Source organism: Balaenoptera borealis (genome assembly GCF_965194805.1).
Source record: "Balaenoptera borealis genome assembly, chromosome: 6".
NCBI classification, from domain to species: domain Eukaryota; kingdom Metazoa; phylum Chordata; class Mammalia; order Artiodactyla; family Balaenopteridae; genus Balaenoptera; species Balaenoptera borealis.
Genome location: NC_138863.1, coordinates 63,073,433 through 63,092,356, shown reverse-complemented (window position 1 = coordinate 63,092,356; position 18,924 = coordinate 63,073,433). Strand labels below are relative to the sequence as shown.

The 18,924-nt window shown below is 38.7% G+C and overlaps 1 protein-coding gene and 1 pseudogene across 2 annotated transcripts; both read left to right on the top strand.

The window, feature by feature from the left end:
• The first annotated feature begins 1,753 nt into the window (after nt 1-1,753).
• Nucleotides 1,754-18,643, top strand: KLHL41 (kelch like family member 41). Its single transcript, XM_082396113.1, has 6 exons — nt 1,754-2,954; nt 6,641-6,798; nt 6,919-7,026; nt 11,277-11,462; nt 13,586-13,732; nt 18,300-18,643. Exons 1-6 carry the CDS (start codon nt 1,845-1,847, stop codon nt 18,409-18,411), a joined length of 1,821 nt encoding a protein of 606 aa, XP_082252239.1. The 5' UTR covers nt 1,754-1,844; the 3' UTR covers nt 18,412-18,643.
• On the top strand, nt 7,040-11,270 carry LOC309630662 (phosphatidylinositol N-acetylglucosaminyltransferase subunit C pseudogene; annotated as a pseudogene). Its single transcript has one exon. The product of its transcript is annotated as a phosphatidylinositol N-acetylglucosaminyltransferase subunit C pseudogene (transcript).
• Nucleotides 18,644-18,924: the final 281 nt, after the last annotated feature.

Below are 18,924 nucleotides of genomic sequence, written 5' to 3'. Positions count from 1 at the left end.
GTTATAATAACCTATATTAGGGGGAAAATGTTGCTTGAAAAATGTGTACAGGTCAAAAAAATGCAGCTAGGAATATTGTTTCAATAGTTTTTCAAGCAAAACAGACTATAAAATTGCCAATTAGTAAGGAATAATCTCAAACGTCAAAACACTGTTTGCATCTGACTCATTAATCTTTTCAGATGTTAGGTGTTATGTGTAAAGAGAAATGAGTCATTTATTGTTTAAACAAGGGAGCAGCTGTTGGTTTTTTCTAGTGTGTTAAAACCTTTAGTGGCCTCTATAAATGGAAAGAGAGTCAATGAGCTCTCCTCTCAGCTGTTGTTTTAGCAGCTGACAGTACTATTGACTTCACCGTGATGTAAAATAAGGGAAAAAACTTTTACTGATGGATGGAGACCTTGAAGTTTAAAAATACATAATTTCCTGATCTGGGGGCATTCATTGATTCACTCAACAAATATTTATGGAGCACCCGTGAGGCCCTGTGGCTATAGCATTGAGCAAAACAAACCTCCCCCAAATCCCTGTCTTTATGGAGCTTATGTTCTTTTGAGCATGTTTAAGAATACCAACCTTTGAAATTACAGTATTTTTACAGCCCCACTGAGTTTTTAAAAACGTGAAAATATAACTTTGTAATAAAATATTTCGTGAAGAAGTATATGATGCTATTTGTATGTAAACAAAAGATCAATTTTTTTTCAAGTCACACTTTCTGCATCCCATAATTAATATGGTGTGTTCTATTATAATCAACAACTTAAATTATGATTCTAGTCATATACTTTTTTTGTGTGTGTATAAAGCCTGTTTTTCAAATTATACCAGGGATGTAGCACTTCGTCCTGATTTTGCTGTGTTCTATTGATTACATTGTTCTCATGGGGTTACAATACATCTGTTCTATTTTTTTAATTTTTATTTAATGAAAGAGCAACACAAAACACAGAATAGCTTTAGTGATCATACTGTATGTGTGTAGATTTTTTCTTTCCCTAGGGCCGACTTTTAACTTTTTTATTTCTTGTCTTATTATTATTGTTTGCCACATCAAATCCTTTGTAGAGCAAGGCAGGGTGTGAACAAATTAAATAATTTCATAATTTAATTCAATACTAATTATAGTTTTTCCACTTAAAAATACCGATAATTTGGGATGTCTTAGAAAATAGCAGTTTCTCTGCATTTATTTTCAATCATGATGGGGGGATATTATTATTTTAAAGGTTTTTTTTTCCCAAAAAAATCTATAATTATAGTACCTAAGTAGAAGTCTTTGTTTCCTACTTCTAAAAGAAGATTATATATCCCACTGTTTTAAGTAGAAAATAAAAATTCGTAGCAGTTATTGGAAAGGGGATCTTGCTTATGAGTATCCAAATGAACTCAGCTCATATTCTTGAACTTTGCATCATTAATTCAGATAGCCAAGTAGCTTGCCACTAGACCATTTTTAGCGGACTGACTCATTATTATGATTCAGTTTTGTGTTAGTTTAATAAACATTTTCTTGCGGTAGCCTTTATTAGCATATCTTCTAATGCTTTATGTATTTTAAAGCTTTCCACTTCATTTAAATCTCTTGTTTCTTAGCTGTTTCCTTAGTGATTAAAAGTTCCAGTTGTTCCTTTCAATCCGTAACAGCTGCAAGAACTCTTCTTTCCAAACTAGCTCTCCTAAATTCCCTTGTTAGAGTTGGTATCTATATTTAGCTGGTGGGATTAAATTGCAAAGGCTTCAAGCTGGGCAAAGCACACTGATCTGCCTTTTTACTGCTAGACCTGTGTACTGTGAGGAGCTAAGGCCTTAGTGTCCCCTTCCTTACCTAGGTTACTCACAAAATGGATTCCCAGCGGGAACTTGCAGAGGAACTGCGGCTTTACCAATCCACCCTTCTTCAGGATGGTCTAAAAGATCTCCTGGATGAGAAAAAATTCATCGATTGCACACTAAAAGCAGGTGACAAAAGTCTTCCTTGCCACAGATTGATTTTGTCAGCTTGTAGTCCTTACTTCCGTGAGTATTTTTTATCTGAACTTGATGAGGCAAAAAAAAAGGAGGTAGTACTAGATAATGTGGATCCTGCTGTATTGGATTTAATCATTAAGTACCTGTACTCTGCCAGTATTGATCTCAACGACGGAAATGTGCAAGATATTTTTGCATTGGCCAGCCGCTTTCAGATCCCCTCCGTGTTCACTGTCTGCGTTTCGTATCTTCAGAAAAGACTTGCTCCTGGTAACTGTCTAGCTATCCTAAGATTAGGACTTCTTCTTGACTGCCCAAGACTCGCCATCTCTGCCCGTGAATTTGTGTCTGATCGCTTTGTACAGATTTGTAAGGAAGAGGACTTCATGCAACTGTCTCCACAGGAGCTGATCTCAGTCATTTCCAATGACAGCCTAAATGTAGAAAAGGAAGAAGCGGTATTTGAGGCAGTGATGAAATGGGTGCGAACAGACAAAGAAAACAGGGTTAAAAACCTTAGCGAAGTGTTTGATTGTATCCGTTTTCGCCTTATGACAGAAAAATATTTTAAAGATCATGTTGAGAAAGATGATATCATTAAAAGCAACCCAGAACTCCAGAAAAAAATCAAAGTTCTCAAAGATGCCTTTGCAGGCAAACTCCCAGAACCTAGCAAAAACACAGAGAAGGCTGGGGCTAGTGAGGTGAATGGTGATGTTGGTGATGAAGATTTACTTCCTGGTTACCTGAACGATATTCCCAGGCATGGAATGTTTGTCAAAGACCTCATCCTCTTGGTTAATGACACAGCTGCAGTGGCTTATGATCCCACGGAAAATGAATGCTACCTTACTGCACTGGCTGAGCAGATCCCCAGAAATCATTCCAGCATCGTTACCCAGCAAAATCAGGTGTACGTGGTAGGAGGCCTCTATGTGGATGAAGAAAATAAAGATCAACCTCTACAGTCGTACTTCTTCCAGGTAAGAAAGGATATTTTCATATATGTAGAGACATAAAGGAAAGGCTGTTAGTCACCGTCTAGTTAGCTGACTTGTGAATTATTCAGGCTGCTTGTATTTTATTCTACTTGATGTGCTATTCCAGTCCCTTGAATTTTCATTACTTAGAGGGCTGACAAATATTTGAATCAGTTAACTGCTTGTTAATATTTAATAAACGTTTTGGTAAAGAATGGGGTTCTAATTAATGTATAAGTGATGGCTCATGATTTTCTTTTTGCACTTTTACCCAAAATGTCATGTTTATAGTTGATTGTGACTGTAATCCTTTAAAGTCCAGTATTTTAGTAAAAACGAAATTTAATCTTGTGTCCTCTTTCTGAAAAACAGGTTACTGTATTTCCCAAAATCAAATTACTTTACCCATTACAAAATGTTAAATTGATCAGATTTTCTACCTTCTTCCAAGTTTCCTTGAACTGATTTGAAGTTCCTGGAGGTAGCATTTCATCTCTTATTTATGGTTACTGCCTAAAATACAGTTTTGTTGAAAATGAAAAGAACTTGTATACATATTTTACATGCTTTGGATTACCTTCTAGGAAACACTGTCTACACAAGTGTCACTAATTTGGATTAATTGTATTTAGAAATATTTATTTATGATAAATGATCAAATTTATTTGGATCAGAGTTGTACTTAGACATATTGGCAACTTAATCTGTATTATGAAACCATAGAAGTTTCCAAGAAAACACATCCTCCTAAACTAACACTCTTTGTAGTTTGTTTGAAAGGAGTTCGTTTCATATTGTCAACACATTATACTTTACCAGTTTATGAAGGAATCAGTGGCTGAACCTTCATCTTTAACAATGTCAATACCAGGACTTTGTAGCTTACAGATAGTTCAAAAGAGTTTGTTTAGGTCATGGCTACTTATGGCCTGGGGTTTATGGGCACTTGAGTTGGAAAGGCCAAAGATAAGCATGTGTAGAATGTCATACCACAGTCACTGAGTGCTTTCAAAGTGTGTGACATATGGTGCATTTATAAAGCACACTCTTTAACCAGCTTTTTCTAATCTTGAAAAATGTAATAATACATGTTAATCACGGTTCTTAATTTTCCAAGTTCCATTAAAGAATGTTAACTATGAAATATAAAAATAAAATAGAAGCTGTAAATGTTAAGTATTTGAATGTGGGCCAGAAGATTTCCTAAGCCCTAATTTTAAATTCAGATAAATTTCAGGAAGGGTAAATTCAATTGAAAAGGCAATAATTTTATCTAGGAAGTAAAAATGACATCAAAATACAGACAGACAGACAGATACCCGGAAATCATAGACCCAAAGAATACTTAATAGCCTTATCTTTATTCTCTTCCATCCTGTTACTGCCCTTGCTTTTATTGACACAGCCTCTCATTTCTGAAACCTGCTTGATGTTGTTCCTTTTAGCTACAAAAGGTTATACAAAGTTGAAAGGGTCGACTCCCTGTCATTTCGCATGCCTTGCTCCTTCTAAAAGTCACAAGTAGTGGGACAAGATGCCAGGATAAAAACACCTGACTGTAAAAGAGGGTTATGACTCACAAGAAAATATATGTATGAGAATCTCAGGCTTTGTATTTTCTGCTTGGTCACCTCTGTTTAAAATGTATTAAGTTAGGATTCATATGACCTTTGATTGTATACTAGAATTAGATTATGAGAATTTTTTTACCTAGGTAAGAGCCGGTTTTTTTCCATAGACTTAACAGTTTCATCAAATCTGTGAACACCACATCTTAAAGTAATCTAGGTCCGAACTCTAATTTTAAGGGTGAGAAAACTGAAGCCAGAGAGGTTAAATAGCTTGACAGCTCATCTGTAAAAAAGCCTGGCAGGCAGCCTGCTGTCTCATCTGCTGTAGGAAGTGCCCTATCCGGGGTATTATGGGAATGTAGACAGTATTGTGTAGTGTGGGCAGTAAACCCTCCGGTTTGGGATTATGATGGCTGCTGTTCCCATTTAAAAAGACAAACTATGGGGCTTCCCTGGTGGCGCAGTGGTTGAGAGTCTGCCTGCCAATGCAGGGAACACGGGTTCGAGCCCTGGTCTGGGAAGATCCCACATGCCGTGGAGCCACTAAGCCCGTGAGCCACAACTACTGAGCCTGCGCATCTGGAGCCTGCGCTCCGCAATGGGAGAGGCCGCGACGGTGAGAGGCCCGCGCACCGCGATGAAGAGTGGCCCCCGCTCGCTGCAACTGGAGAAAGCCCTCGCATGGAAACGAAGACCCAACACAGCCATAAATAAATATAAATAAATAAATAAATTTATTTTTAAAAAAAGGCAAACTATGAATTTGTATAGCTTGCATCAAGTATCACTTAAAAGCTCTGTGAGTTTGCGCAAATTATTTAACCTTTCTGTACCTCAGTTTCCTCATCTGTAAAATGGAGATAATAGAAGTCCCTATCCTGGAGGACTAGATGAGATTACCTGTGTCAAGCATTTAGTATGAAGCCTATCACAGAGTAAAAACTTCATAAATGCTCATTATTACTGCTACTATACTACATACCACTTTCTTGATAAATAATTTTTTTTCAAAAAATGAAAACATTAGTGATCACAATCTGGATGTTGAAACTTGTGACTGCAAACTAACAGTGTATGTGTGGGGATCAAACCGCTCATCTCAGCTAGTTTTAATTAGTACTTTGCTTTAACCAAGGTTACTAGACCAGATAGAGATAGGCTTCCATAGGGACCCCTCCCTATACCACAGACTTTAATATCTGCATCTATCCTTGGTGTCCAATTATTCTGGGTTTTATTCCTTTTTCTTCCACTGCATAGAAGTAGCACTAGAGAGGACAACAAATCTGTGAATGCGCACCCTCAGAAAGCAGTTTTCTTGTGCTTTGGTGTCCTAAAATGCAAAGAGGAAAATCTTAAAATTACCAATAGTAAGTGCTAAAGCTGATGCCAGCCATATCAGAATCACCTATCCCAGGGCGTGGGCTCTTGGAGCGCTGTCTTAGGCTTGCAGAATCAGCAGTAGCAAAAACAACCAAAGTTACTTCCTAATATAAACGAGAGAGAGAGAGAAGGGTATTTTAAATGACTCCCCAAAAAAGGCTAGGAAGTTATAGGCTGTAACACCTGCCTATATCCGAAGTAATGAAGTGAAGCATGGAGAACCTAAAAATGGTGAAGGAAAGAAAAAAGATAATGCCTAGCGCCCCAGCTGTCTGTGAACTGAGCGACAGGTCCAGCTGTCCCGGGCGCCAGCTTGGGAGCATGTTAAATATAGCATGCGGGGGTCACTCACGTACTGTGACCCTCCCTACAGTGGCAACCTCTTTTTCCCCAGTGTCCTAAAAGTATTATGATTCCTTGTTCAAACCTCAACAAGGCAACATGGGAAGAAAATTTGACAAGAAATCTCACAGTGCTTAACTAATCTCCGGTGACTATTTTATTTTCTCTTTCCTTTCTTCAAGTTCTGCAGGTTTGAGTACTTTTAGCTATTTTGGTAGGCCAAGTAGCTTTTCTCATTTTTCTCGGTAATTCAAAGGTAAAATATGATCCTTTTTGGGTTGTAGTTTTACTTGTGAGACCTTTGACTATCTCAATGAATTCTAAACAAAGTATAGCATATTTTTTGGTACACCTGTAACAAGCTCCACAATTCCTCATATATTCTTTCTTCAGCTTGATAACGTAGCATCTGAGTGGGTTGGACTTCCACCTCTGCCTTCAGCCAGGTGTCTCTTCGGTCTGGGAGAAGTAGATGACAAAATCTATGTAGTTGCAGGCAAAGACCTTCAAACAGAGGCTTCGCTGGATTCAGTATTGTGCTATGATCCTGTGTAAGTTGGCATGACATTCTCGTTTTCTAAGCATTCAGGTATATAAATGTCTATATCAAAGTCATAATTTTAGAACCTGAAATTCACTGAAAGCATATAAATTCTATCTTCTGCTTTTAGGGCGGCCAAATGGAATGAAGTTAAAAAACTTCCTATCAAAGTCTATGGCCATAGTGTGATTTCACATAAGGGGATGATATATTGTCTCGGAGGAAAGACAGATGACAAGTAAGTACCCTGACATCTCCTTATGGTTTATATCCAAGTGATTTTTTTATTACAAGGGTTCCTTCCTGTTTTCACTTGAATCTACATGCTGAAATAGGACTTGGTACTCTCCCATAACATTTTGAAAGTAAAATTTCAAAATAAAATTTTGAAAAGTTATTGGAGGATATTTAAAATGATTGATGAAGGAAAACTGTATACAATTTTAAAGTTGCTTAAGTCAATTTGTGTATGCCCAGCATATTGCTAAGAACAAACATAATATCTCCATCATAAGCATTCTTACAGTGGAAAAGCAGCATTTAGGAACATAATCAAGCCTTTTATTTGGCTAATTTATAATTATATTTTACTACATTAAAACCAGTGGGCTTTTTATTCATTTAGCCATAAGTAGATAAAAATTAAGTGTATCTCTTTAATGTAATATTTTAAATATAACTATTAAAACAACAGTGCTTAAAAATCATGGATTTGTACTTTACATTCATCAGAGAGAATTTGATAGTTGAGTTTGAAACTGGTGACTGGGGACTGAAAAGGAGGCAGTTCTTTCCTCAGCAATGTTTCACTTATTTACTCCTGGTCAGGTGATATTCAAAATATTTAACAACTCGTCACAAACAGGCACTGATCAAACAGAATAGATATACCTGATATACCCAGTAGCACCCAGTCTCTTATGAGAAAAAGAGGATGAAGTTTCATATAACTTGCTTTCTAGGTACTTCTCAAGGGATAGGTAATTAGGAAAGAGATCTTATACCCCCAAGGGAGAAGTGAGTTAAGAGTGCTCCAGAAGCCAGTCAGTTAAGCCAGTAGCCTGTCTGGTAAAATGAAGATTTTTAGCTTCAATAGTGAGAACAAATTTCCTGCCCCTGAAAACTCTGCCTAATTTGGCTTGTATCATTTACCCAGTTTGTTCAAGAGATGCCCAATCCTGGAAAGGGAGTCAGAATTAAGAATTTAAGGGCAAAGCAGGAAAGGAAAGTAAAATATGGAAATGTGCTAGAATTAAAGAACTGCATATTGTGCAGTTAATAGTTAATGGCTGTTACTCAATTAAAATGACATATATTACAGAAAATATGATTTTTAAAAGCAAAGGGTTTTTATACAGTCTATCCATATTCAAAGATAATATATTCTGAAATTTTGAAGCTTAAATCCTCCTTAATGCCAGATAGTCCCATCAAATAAACATTTAAAGGAAGGCCATATTATAAACACACTCAGAGCAAAATCTTGTTTGGAATATTTTTCCTGAGTAATAGAATGGAAAATCTGTATTAAGCAGTGTTATGACTTTGGAAACATAGTGACTCCGCTAAATGATTTAAATTGTTTCCTTCAAGTAGTATTAGTAACTAGGAAATTGATGTGTCAGTAAGAAGCATGCAGGCCTTGTCAGTAAGAATACATTAATCTTGAGAATATGATTAACCAAAACAACATTGTGGGCTTCCCTGGTGGCGCAGTGGTTAAGAGTCCACCTGCCAATGCAGGGGACGCGGGTTCGAGCCCTGGTCCGGGAAGATCCCACATGCTGCAGAGCAACTAGGCCTGTGCACCACAACTACTGAGCCCACGTGCCACAACTACTGAAGCTCACGTGCCTGGAGCCCATGCTCCGAAACAAGAGAAGCCACCGCAGTGAGAAGCCCGCGCACCGCAACAAAGAGTAACTCCTGCTCGCTGCAACTAAAGAAAGCCCGCGCAGCAATGAAGACCCAACGCAGCCATAAATAAATAAATAAATAAAGTTCCCTTTAAAAAAAAAAACAAAACAAACCCACCCCAGAACACTGCTTGACAAATGCCAAAGTCAAGAACTTTGAAAAGAGTCATTACCTAAAGTAAGCACTGAGTTATACTCGTTATCGCCACTGCATTTGAAGAACATGATTTTGGATCGTGTTCTTATTGAGGAGTTGTAAGATGATACTCATAGTCATATATTAGAGGAAATGCTTCTACTCCAGATATCTGGTCTTTTATAAAACTAAAGAAAAAAATTATGACGACCCCGGCGCCCCGGATGGGGAAGGAGGCGGGCGGCCGCTCTCCCCAGGCCGCGCACCCCTATGAACTTGCGGGCAGGAACTTAGCTGTATTGTCCTGCCTCAGAGAACAAACTCATCTACTGTAGGCCTAGCCTGGGTTGCTGCCTTTGAAAGCAAGGGAAGGTCGGTACAATATCAACCACAGCTCAGCATGGAATTTCCAGAGAGGTTTTATTTCAAAACTTTGTAAAGATCGAGAACCACATGGACTTCTGCAAGGGAGATTGAACTGGCCTGAGTTTGAGCAAAAGGATAATGTGTGCCCAGCCTGTAACTAACACCAAAGAGGCCAGGTGGCAGAAGGTCTTGTATGAGCGACAGCCTTTTCCTGATAACTACGTGGATCAGAGGTTCCTGGAAGAGCTCCGGAAGAACGTCTATGCCCGGAAATACCAATATTGGGCTGTGGTATTTGAGTCCAGTGTGGTGATACAGCAGCTGTGCAGTGTCTGAGTTTTTGTGGTTATCTGGTGGTATATGGATGAGGGTCTTCTGGCTCCCCATTGGCTTTTTGGGACCGGCCTGGCTTCTTCACTGATTGGCTATGTTTTGTTTGATCTCATTGATGGAGGTGAAGGACGGAAGAAGAGAGGGCGGACCCGGTGGGCTGACTTGAAGAGTGCCCTAGTCTTCATACCTTTCACGTATGGCTTTTCGCCAGTGCTGAAGACTGACAGAGTCCGTCAGCACTGACACCATCTATGCCATGTCAGTCTTCATGCTGTTAGGCCACCTCATCTTCTTTGACTATGGTGCCAATGCTGCCATTGTATCCAGCACACTGTCCTTGAACATGGCCATCTTTGCTTCTGTCTGCCTTGCCTCACGCCTGCCCCGGTCCCTACATGCCTTCGTCATGGTGACATTTGCCATCCAGATTTTTGCCCTATGGCCCATGTTACAGAAGAAACTGAAGGCATGTACTCCCCGCAGCTATGTGGGAGTCACACTGCTTTTTGCATTTTCAGCCTTGGGAGGCCTGCTGTCCATTAGTGCTGTGGGAGCCATACTCTTTGCCCTTCTGCTGGTTTCCATCTCACGTCTCTGCCCTTTCTACCTCATTTGCCTGCAGCTTTTTAAAGAAAACATTCATGGGCCTTGGGATGAGGCTGAAATCAAAGAAGACTTGTCGAGGTTCCTCAGCTGAGTTAGGGACCTCCATTCCATTACTGAGACAAGCTGATAGACCAGCCTTCCAACTCGTAGGAGATTTGAAGGCAGAGTTCCATTCTGGAAGTGGCATAATGATGTGGGTGGGAGATCAGAGATCAAAAGAAAAAAATTACCCATAGCCTTGGGCAGTGAAGGTGCTTATCCTTTCTGTTACTTTGTTGATGAAAAAGCTTCCTGGGGCCCTCTTGAATTATTGCCTCTCATTATTATTCTCTGTAACAAATGAAGTGATGTGGTTTCTGTTTATTAAAAAAATAACACATCTAAAAAAAAAAAAAATTGTCCTCACAAAAAGTTGAGGTTTTGTTTGGTTGCTTTTTGGCTTTACCAAATATATCCAGTTAATCAATTCTTATTTGGAATTTGAACTCCCATCAGTAAATTATGGAATCATAACAACATACTAAGAAGGATAATTCAGGTAAGTCCAGGTTTTTCTGGTACCATTTAGCATATAAAATTGTTTTCATTACTCATCAGCTCAGATGACTAGTTGTCTAATCTTTAGTCCCAGATTTCTTAAAATGCATTGGTATATTAGTGGTAGACTAAAATAAAATGAGCCATCATATTACAGTTACATTTAAAATAGGTACATTCACACCTAGTTATTTCTTAAGTTAACTGATTCATTCTTAGGATATTCAGATAATGAAATGAATAAACGTTTTTGTTACTGAGGCACAATAAAGGGTTTATGAATTTTTGTTAAGTCTATTGTGTATTGAATTTAGTAGCAGATAGGATTAAAATCTACTCTGCCTGGGCCTCTAGGCAATTGACAAAAGTAAAGGACCCTACCTTCCAGTAGTATAATTAAGATTTAAAATAGCTTTAGTCCTCATATTTGGAATTGTCCTTTGCTTGGTGACGTATGTTCAAGTTAAGAATTTTCCTGATCCTCACTATACTACATATTTCAAACGAGAAGCAAAGGTAAATGATTAGTGAAGTTGCTTCTTTCAAAAAAGGAAGCTTCTAAAAGGACCATTTTGTTGTGTTTTATGTTTACAGAAAGTGTACAAACAGGGTGTTTGCCTACAACCCCAAAAGAGGAGACTGGAGAGATCTGGCTCCAATGAAAACCCCTCGTTCCATGTTTGGAGTGGCAGTCCATAAAGGCAAAATTGTGATTGCTGGAGGCGTCACTGAAGATGGTCTTTCAGCTTCAATTGAAGCTTTTGACCTCACCACCAATAAGTAAGCTGCCATCTCTTACTACAGAATATGAATCACTATACGTTTTAATTTCTAACTTTGGATAAAAATTAAGCTTTCCAATTAGGACATGGGGAGAGGAGGGTAGGGAGGCAAGGATTGAAGAGGAAGTATCTTCATCTGTGTTTCTTTTGGTGTTATGGGTGTGAAATGCCTAACATTTTGATGCATTATGTGTGTTTGTAATTTGGAACACATGACCCTCAAGTTAATGTTGGAGTGATCAATCTATCCTTACTTGTTATTAACTTTGTGAATTTAGTCATGCAAAGGTAATACTTCTGAATAATTATATACACATAAATGGATATACATCTCTCTATAAGGTTATTTGATTTGAAATATGTAGTTTCTTTAAGGACAAAAAGACCTCCGCTTAGTTTGTGATATTTGTAATGCTTCAGATGTTTGATTCTTTTGTGTTCTTTATAATTTTCTTTTTTTTTTCACTTTTAAGCTTGTACTGGCTTAAAGTTAACGTAAAAGATATTTCACAGATATTCTTTATATAGAATTAGTCCTTTATCAAGTTTTTGAGCTCACACATCTAGATGAGTATATAGTTTTTATGCTCCTCGTTTAGCAATGAAGAAAAAATTAGAGCACTATTATTATTTTTGTAAGGAACCATGTATGCCTGATTACAAAACAGACTTTAGTTAATCTGAAAATTACAAGGAAGTTTTATGGAATTGGATTTTTATGATCGTTAAAAATCATGTTTTTTGAAGACTATATAATATGGGTAAAAACGCATGTTATAAGAAGTTAAAGAAGCAGCACACAGGGCTTCCCTGGTGGCGCAGTGGTTGAGAATCTGCCTGCCAATGCAGGGGACACGGGTTCGAGCCCTGGTCTGGGAAGATCCCACATGCCGCGGAGCAACTGGGCCGGTGAGCCACAGTTACTGAGCCTGCGCATCTGGAGCCTGTGCTCCGCAACAAGAGAGGCTGCGATAGTGAGAGGCCTGCACACCGCGATGAAGAGTGGGCCCCGCTTGCCACAACTAGAGAAAGCCCTCGCACAGAAACGAAGACCCAACACAGCCATAAATAAATAAAAATAAATAAATTAAAAAAAAAAAAAAAGCAGCACACAAAACTGCAAATACTCTATGTTCTTAGTTTTGTTCATATGCATAGATGGATGTTTAAATTTATATGCATTTTTTAAAATGACAAAATTATAGCAAAATTTTGCTTATGATTATGTCTGAAGGACATGATCATGGGTGATATTTGTTTCTTCTATACCTTTCTGTTTCTCCAGATTTTGTACAATGTACATATATTTTTATAATTAGAGAAACAGATAATATGTTTAGAGAAAAACTATGAGGTCCACCTTTATGCCAGAGTAATGGAAGAGAGCTACCAAAATGACTAACTCATTCTAGACTCTTGATACTTCCAATTAATTTGATTGATTTTATCTTTAGTGGTCCTATTTCATATAGCTATTAACATTAAAATTCCCTTAAATCCTTTACTTAAAAGGATGAAGTATAAACTATTAAAAAGAAAATTTCCAACCCTAGTTTGGAAACTATTCTTATCACATGCTTTATTAAAAAGGGTTTGGAGATTTCTTGAGACACTATGGACATCAGAGTTTTAAAAAATTTGTATTAGCATTCAAATGAAATCCAACACAGTAGGGCCTAGGAGCCGTAGAACGTCCCCCCAAAACTCCACTATTTTTTTGGGGGGGGCCACGCTGCACAGCATGTGGGATCTTAGTTCTCCAACCAGGAATCGAACCCGTGGCCCCTGCAGGGGAAGCACAGAGTCTTAACCACTGGACCGCCAGGGAAGTCCCTTAAAGCTCCACTATTTATGGCATACAGTTTGATAACCACTGCTGAAGGTGCTAACTAATGAAGGTGAAGTATTCTTGGATTGACATACTGAGGGCTTTAAAATTTAATTTGGTTACATCTTTCAAATAAAGGAATATTTAGATATTTTCCAGTAGCAAATTTAATCTTCTAATTTTGGATGTTTATGCTACTTGAAGTTTTTAATTATAATTTCCTATAATTGTTCAGTAAATACATTTGGCATTTTTTAAAGTTTTACATTAACTGTATCTTCAATAATTCCTAGGTGGGAAGTAATGACTGAATTTCCCCAAGAAAGAAGTTCCATCAGTTTGGTCAGCCTGGCTGGATCCCTGTATGCCATTGGTGGTTTTGCCATGATTCAGCTGGAGTCTAAAGAATTTGCACCCACTGAAGTCAATGACATATGGAAGTAAGTTTTCTTCACTCCAATTTTCTGAACCAAATATTAAATCAAATAAGATAAAACAATTTTGAAGTAAATAGGAAGCCAGACTTTCCCAAAATGTATGCTACTTCTTGATAGTAAACTAAACACTCTTTGAACCTGTTGAACTTTTACACATTGCCACTTACTTAATCAAGTACTGCTTCTAGTTAGCTATGAGCTTGGGAAAGAACTTATCGGGGCCTATTTCTTAATCAGTAATTGAGAGTTGGACAACTGATCCTTTAAGCTCCCTTCCAGCTTTAAAAGTATAATGAACACTCTAGGCATCCAGTAGAGCAAAGGCTTCCAAACCACTTACCTTTCTCCCAGAGAGTACTTTATTTCCTAAGAAAACAGTCTGGAATGAACACTTAACCTCTTGAGTTTTCCATGATTCATTAACTCTATTTTGAATCTAATTTAAATATTTTTCCAATTTTCTGAGGATTCAGTTATAAAAGCTTTTTAAAAAAGTGAAAAGTAGCAATCCACTTGACCTCCAAGATAGGTGCTGGGTAGGTCTCCCAAGTATAACACTGACAGTTGTTACTCAATTGAACTATTTTACAGTTAAGCTTAAAATGAATGTATTTAAAAAGGGATGTATGTATATGTGTGTGTGTGTGTGTGTGTGTGTGTGTGTGTGTGTGTGTGTGTGTGTAGTTTACCATAGTTTCTAATGCAGTGAATGTCACATAGAGGACCAGTGTATCCAGAAGTCTTGGGAGCAGAAGTGTAACTTGTGTCATGGAAGAAAGTCACATAGTAACATAGCTGGGGCAGGGCATACAGTGTGCAGACGTCTGGTCACTATCAAGTCACCACATGTGCTGTCTTCAGCCTAGGCACCATGCTTGCTGATCTAAGTTTACAGGAGGTAGATCTCAGTTGCCTGAGGTGAGCATGAGTTCATGCTGTATACTCATCCAGAAACTGCCAGACTTATGCTTTACCTGTCAGTTTAAAGGCCAGCCCCACTCCCAAGTTGGATGCCCTTACCTGGCCTGTCACCAGATTGTCCAGAACCTTGGTACTCGAAGTATGGTCTGTGGACCAGCTGTGTTGGCATCTCCTGAGAGCGTCTTAGAAATGCGGAATCCCAAGCCCCAATCCAGACCTACTCAGTCAGAATCTTAATTTTAACAAGATTAGTGGGTGATTTGCTTGCACATTTAAGTTTATAAGTACAGCTTTGGAAGAGTGATCAGTGAAGGCATAACACTGAGCCTGAGAGTGAAAAGTAGGTAACATTTGTTGTATACCTGAACCAGCACATGCCTTATTCCCAGCTGGTAAACTGGAAGGCTGAAAGGCTGGCAGCTTAACCAAACAATTATTTTGTGCAACAGACATCACTTCCTTATGTTGTTGTAACAGTAACTAGCTGTGTAGAGGGCAAGAAAAAGTGGCTATAAAAGGAAGTTAACTGGGACTTCCCTGGTGGCGTAGTGGTTAAGAATCTGCCTGCCAATGCAGGGGACATGGGTTCGATCCCTGGTCCGGGAAGATCCCACATGCCATGGGGCAACTAAGCCCACGCGCCACAACTAGTGAGCCTGCGCTCTAGAACCTGCGAGCCACAACTACTGAGCCCACGTGCCACAACTACTGAAGCCTGCACGCCTAGAGCCCGTGCTCCACAACAAGAGAAGCCACTGCAATGAGAAGCCTGCAATGAGAAGCCCGAGCACCACAATAAGAGTAGCCCCCTCTCGCCACAACAAGTGAAAGCCCGCGCACAGCAACGAAGACCCAATGCAGCCAAAAATAAATAAAATAAATAAATTTATTTTAAAAATAAAGGAAGTTAACTATTACCTTTCTCCCTCCAAAAAAGAGGGAAGAAAATAAAGAAACTGTAAATTTCCAGGGAAAGAGGTTAGACCTAGCAAGAGCATGAGATGAGGAAAGACTGGAAAGCAGCAGAAAAAAATATGAAATAATGGAGGTCTGGAAAGGTTAGGGTTTTTGGAAGATGGGGATAGGTACCAAGAGTGAGTAGGCAGTGATTCTTAACCCTGGCTGCTTTTACCTTTTTTTTTTTTTTTTTTGGCCGCACTGCGCGGCATGTGGAATCTTAGTTCCCTGACCAGGGATTGAATCCACGCCCCCTGCATTGGGAGCGTGATGTCTTAACCACTGGACCACCAGGGAAGTCCCCTGGCTGCTTTTAAAATATATCAGTGCCTGGGCCTTCATGCAGACCAATTAAATCAGTTTCTGCAGGCAGGGCCTGGGCATCACTAGTTCTTAAAACCTTCCAGGTGATTCTAATATGCAGCAAGCCTTGAGAAACACTGATGTTAAGGAATGGTGCTATCAGCTGAACCCCACATGAGCCACTCTGGATCCTAATGGTGATCAAAAGCCAAGTTGCTTCAACAGAATACTGCAGGCAGCAAAGGAAAGTACAGCATCTCCTGCTAAAATTACCTCTTACATTGCTGAGAGGAGACTGAATGAGGGATTCTCTCTGATGATGGTTTATTTTTGCGATTAAGGCAGTGCTTCTCAAAACTGCTTGCTCATTGGAATCACCTCAGGAACTTCAAAAAGTACCGATGCTGCCTCTGTTCCCCTCTATTGATTGTGATTTAATTGACCTGGGATTTGGTCTGGGCTTCGGAACTTTCAAAAGATCCCCAGATGATTCTAATGTGCAGACAAATTTGGGAACCACTGGATTTGGGAAAGGCAAGAGGAGGGGGCATTCATCATTATCTGCTTGGCTGTAAAATTTTAAATTTAGGTACTGGTATTTTCCATTTAGGTAATAAAATCTGGGGCAATAATTCTCAAACCTTGCTGCATATTAGAATCACTTTGGGAACTTTAAAAAATCCTCACGCCCAGGCCATAGTCCATACCAATAAAGTCAATCTGTAGGGGTGGGACCCAGGCCTCAATATTTTTAACGTCTCCACGTAGTTCCAACTTGCGAGTCAAGTCTGAGAACCAGTGATCTGCAGTGGTTCCCAAGGCAGCATCAGCACCACCTGAGTACTTGGTAGATGTGCAAATCTTTAGTCCTCACCCCGCAGACCTACTGAACCTCTGGAGGTAGGGGCCAGCAAACTGTGGTCTAACAAGCCCTCCAGGTGACTTTGATATGCAATAAGTTGAAAGACACTGACCTCCAGAGAAGTGGCTACCCACTTGCCCTCCACTTCCTAGTGAATCTCTATTCACACATGCAGAGATGAAAGTAACAGTGTACTACATTCTACATCTATAGACCCTCTTACTGTGATATGTAAAAAATAATTTCCATTCTCATATTTTTTCTTGAAATCATTCCATTATGTAGGACTGACCAAGCTGAAAGTAAAAAATATAACTGCCGGGAAGCAAATGCTTTTAGGCCTCATTTAACCTCAACCTCCTATTGCTTAAATGTGGTCACTTTTTCATTAGGTCATTTAAAACTGTTCTTTATCTTTTAATTTGTTGCTCCAAATTTTATATAGATAATCAAGGTTCTTTCCCTTATTAGTGGTAAAATATTTTTTGTCTACTTTTCCCTACATAAAAATCACTCAGTGCACAGTACAGCTGTACAGCTGTTAAATTTGGACCATTGATGAAATTAAGTCAGATAGGCATCAGCTAATTTTAAAATTATTTTAAATCTCACTCACTCCTTGTAGAATGATTTCGGAGTATTTCCTATGTGCCAAGTATTGATAGCTTCTGGAGGAGGGAAGATAGTAATGTGAATAAGATATATGTACCTTTGAGCTTGTTGAGGACATAAATATGTGGGAAAAAATTAAAATAGAATGATAATTGTTATAATGGATACCATACAAAGGACACTGTGAGAAATGAAGAGAAAACAACAAACTCTGCTTGAGGAAGGTGAGAAAGGCTTCAGAAAGAAGGCAGTGTTTAGGTGTTTCTCATGCAGAGATGGCATTCCAGGCATCAGGCAGAGGAAAAGCACACAGGTCTCAAAGGAGCCCAAGTTGTCTGTATCTATCTTTATAACCCTGAATATTCAGAGGGGACGACCAGTTCTTACCTAATGTCAAGTGCAAAGTCTAAGAGTAGTACTCACACAGGACAATAAAGGGGAAAGAGAATGGCTTCTTACAGAGTGACCACTAGTGTCATGTACCATGCTGAGCACTAGTGTATGGGAACAGCTGAAATCATAATCAAACTGCCTAACAGTCCCTGCTCTTCCCAGTTCTTACTCTTTGCTCACCTTGACTCATGGGGACCAGCCATCTTTAGCAGTCCAAAGGTGAAAAGATTAATTGCCTGTCTGTTACCCGTCATCTCTGGACAGTCTCTAATTCCCGGAGAAGGCTTAACTGCCTAGGCATCCAGATTAAATACCACGCCAGTAATATGGGCATATGCTCAGAAAATGCGTATTTTTGGAGGAATTCAAGTGTTTGTTAGTCTACAAGTCAGGTGCATCCTCCTCTGGGTAAGAGCCAGTAGGGTTTTCTCAGAGAACAACATTTGTATATTCAACACAGGGAAATCTATAGAACTATCTACTTAAAAACAACTTACTGATTGCTTTCTTTTTCTCCATCAGGTATGAAGATGATAAAAAAGAATGGGCTGGAATGTTGAAAGAAATACGTTATGCTTCAGGAGCTAGTTGCCTAGCAACACGGTTAAATCTCTTCAAACTGTCTAAGCTATAAACAAGAAGGTGAAAAACCATAATAGATAGGGAGGTGGTCTGTTTGGATAACAGGGCTTTAATTTATTGTTTTTAAAAAGGCTATACAGAGATTCATGTAGAAATGATTCACTATGTTATTGTCCAGGAGATTAGCAATGAGAATCAAAACCTCAAAGTTACTGAATCTTCAATGTAATGATCAGAGCTTAAAACCATTTTCTAAGAAATTAAATCTTAAATTGAACAGATTATTCCTTTTGTTAATCTGTCTCAATCAACTGTAAAGAAGCTTCCTAAATCTGAGTTTACTAATCCTTTCATTTGCATTGTTAAGGTACCTTTACACTTGTTTTCTATTACAAATGAAATTGGAGAATGAAATATGTACATCTGCATTTTCTAAACATGTTTAAAATAGCAAAAACCTTTCCTCATGCTTCAAGATATAACAAGAATCCTGTGCATTATATTAAAGATTATATGCTGTAAGAAAACTTAGGAAATGCTATTTAAGGAGTATAATAAATGGGTC

Coding starts and splice junctions, on each gene's coding strand:
- KLHL41 (XM_082396113.1), top strand. CDS start 1,845: ATGGATTCCCAGCGGGAACTTGCAGAGGAACTGCGGCTTTACCAATCC. Junction 2,955..6,640: donor TACAGTCGTACTTCTTCCAG/GTAAGAAAGGAT, acceptor TTCTTTCTTCAG/CTTGATAACGTAGCATCTGA. Junction 7,027..11,276: donor GGAGGAAAGACAGATGACAA/GTAAGTACCCTG, acceptor TTATGTTTACAG/AAAGTGTACAAACAGGGTGT.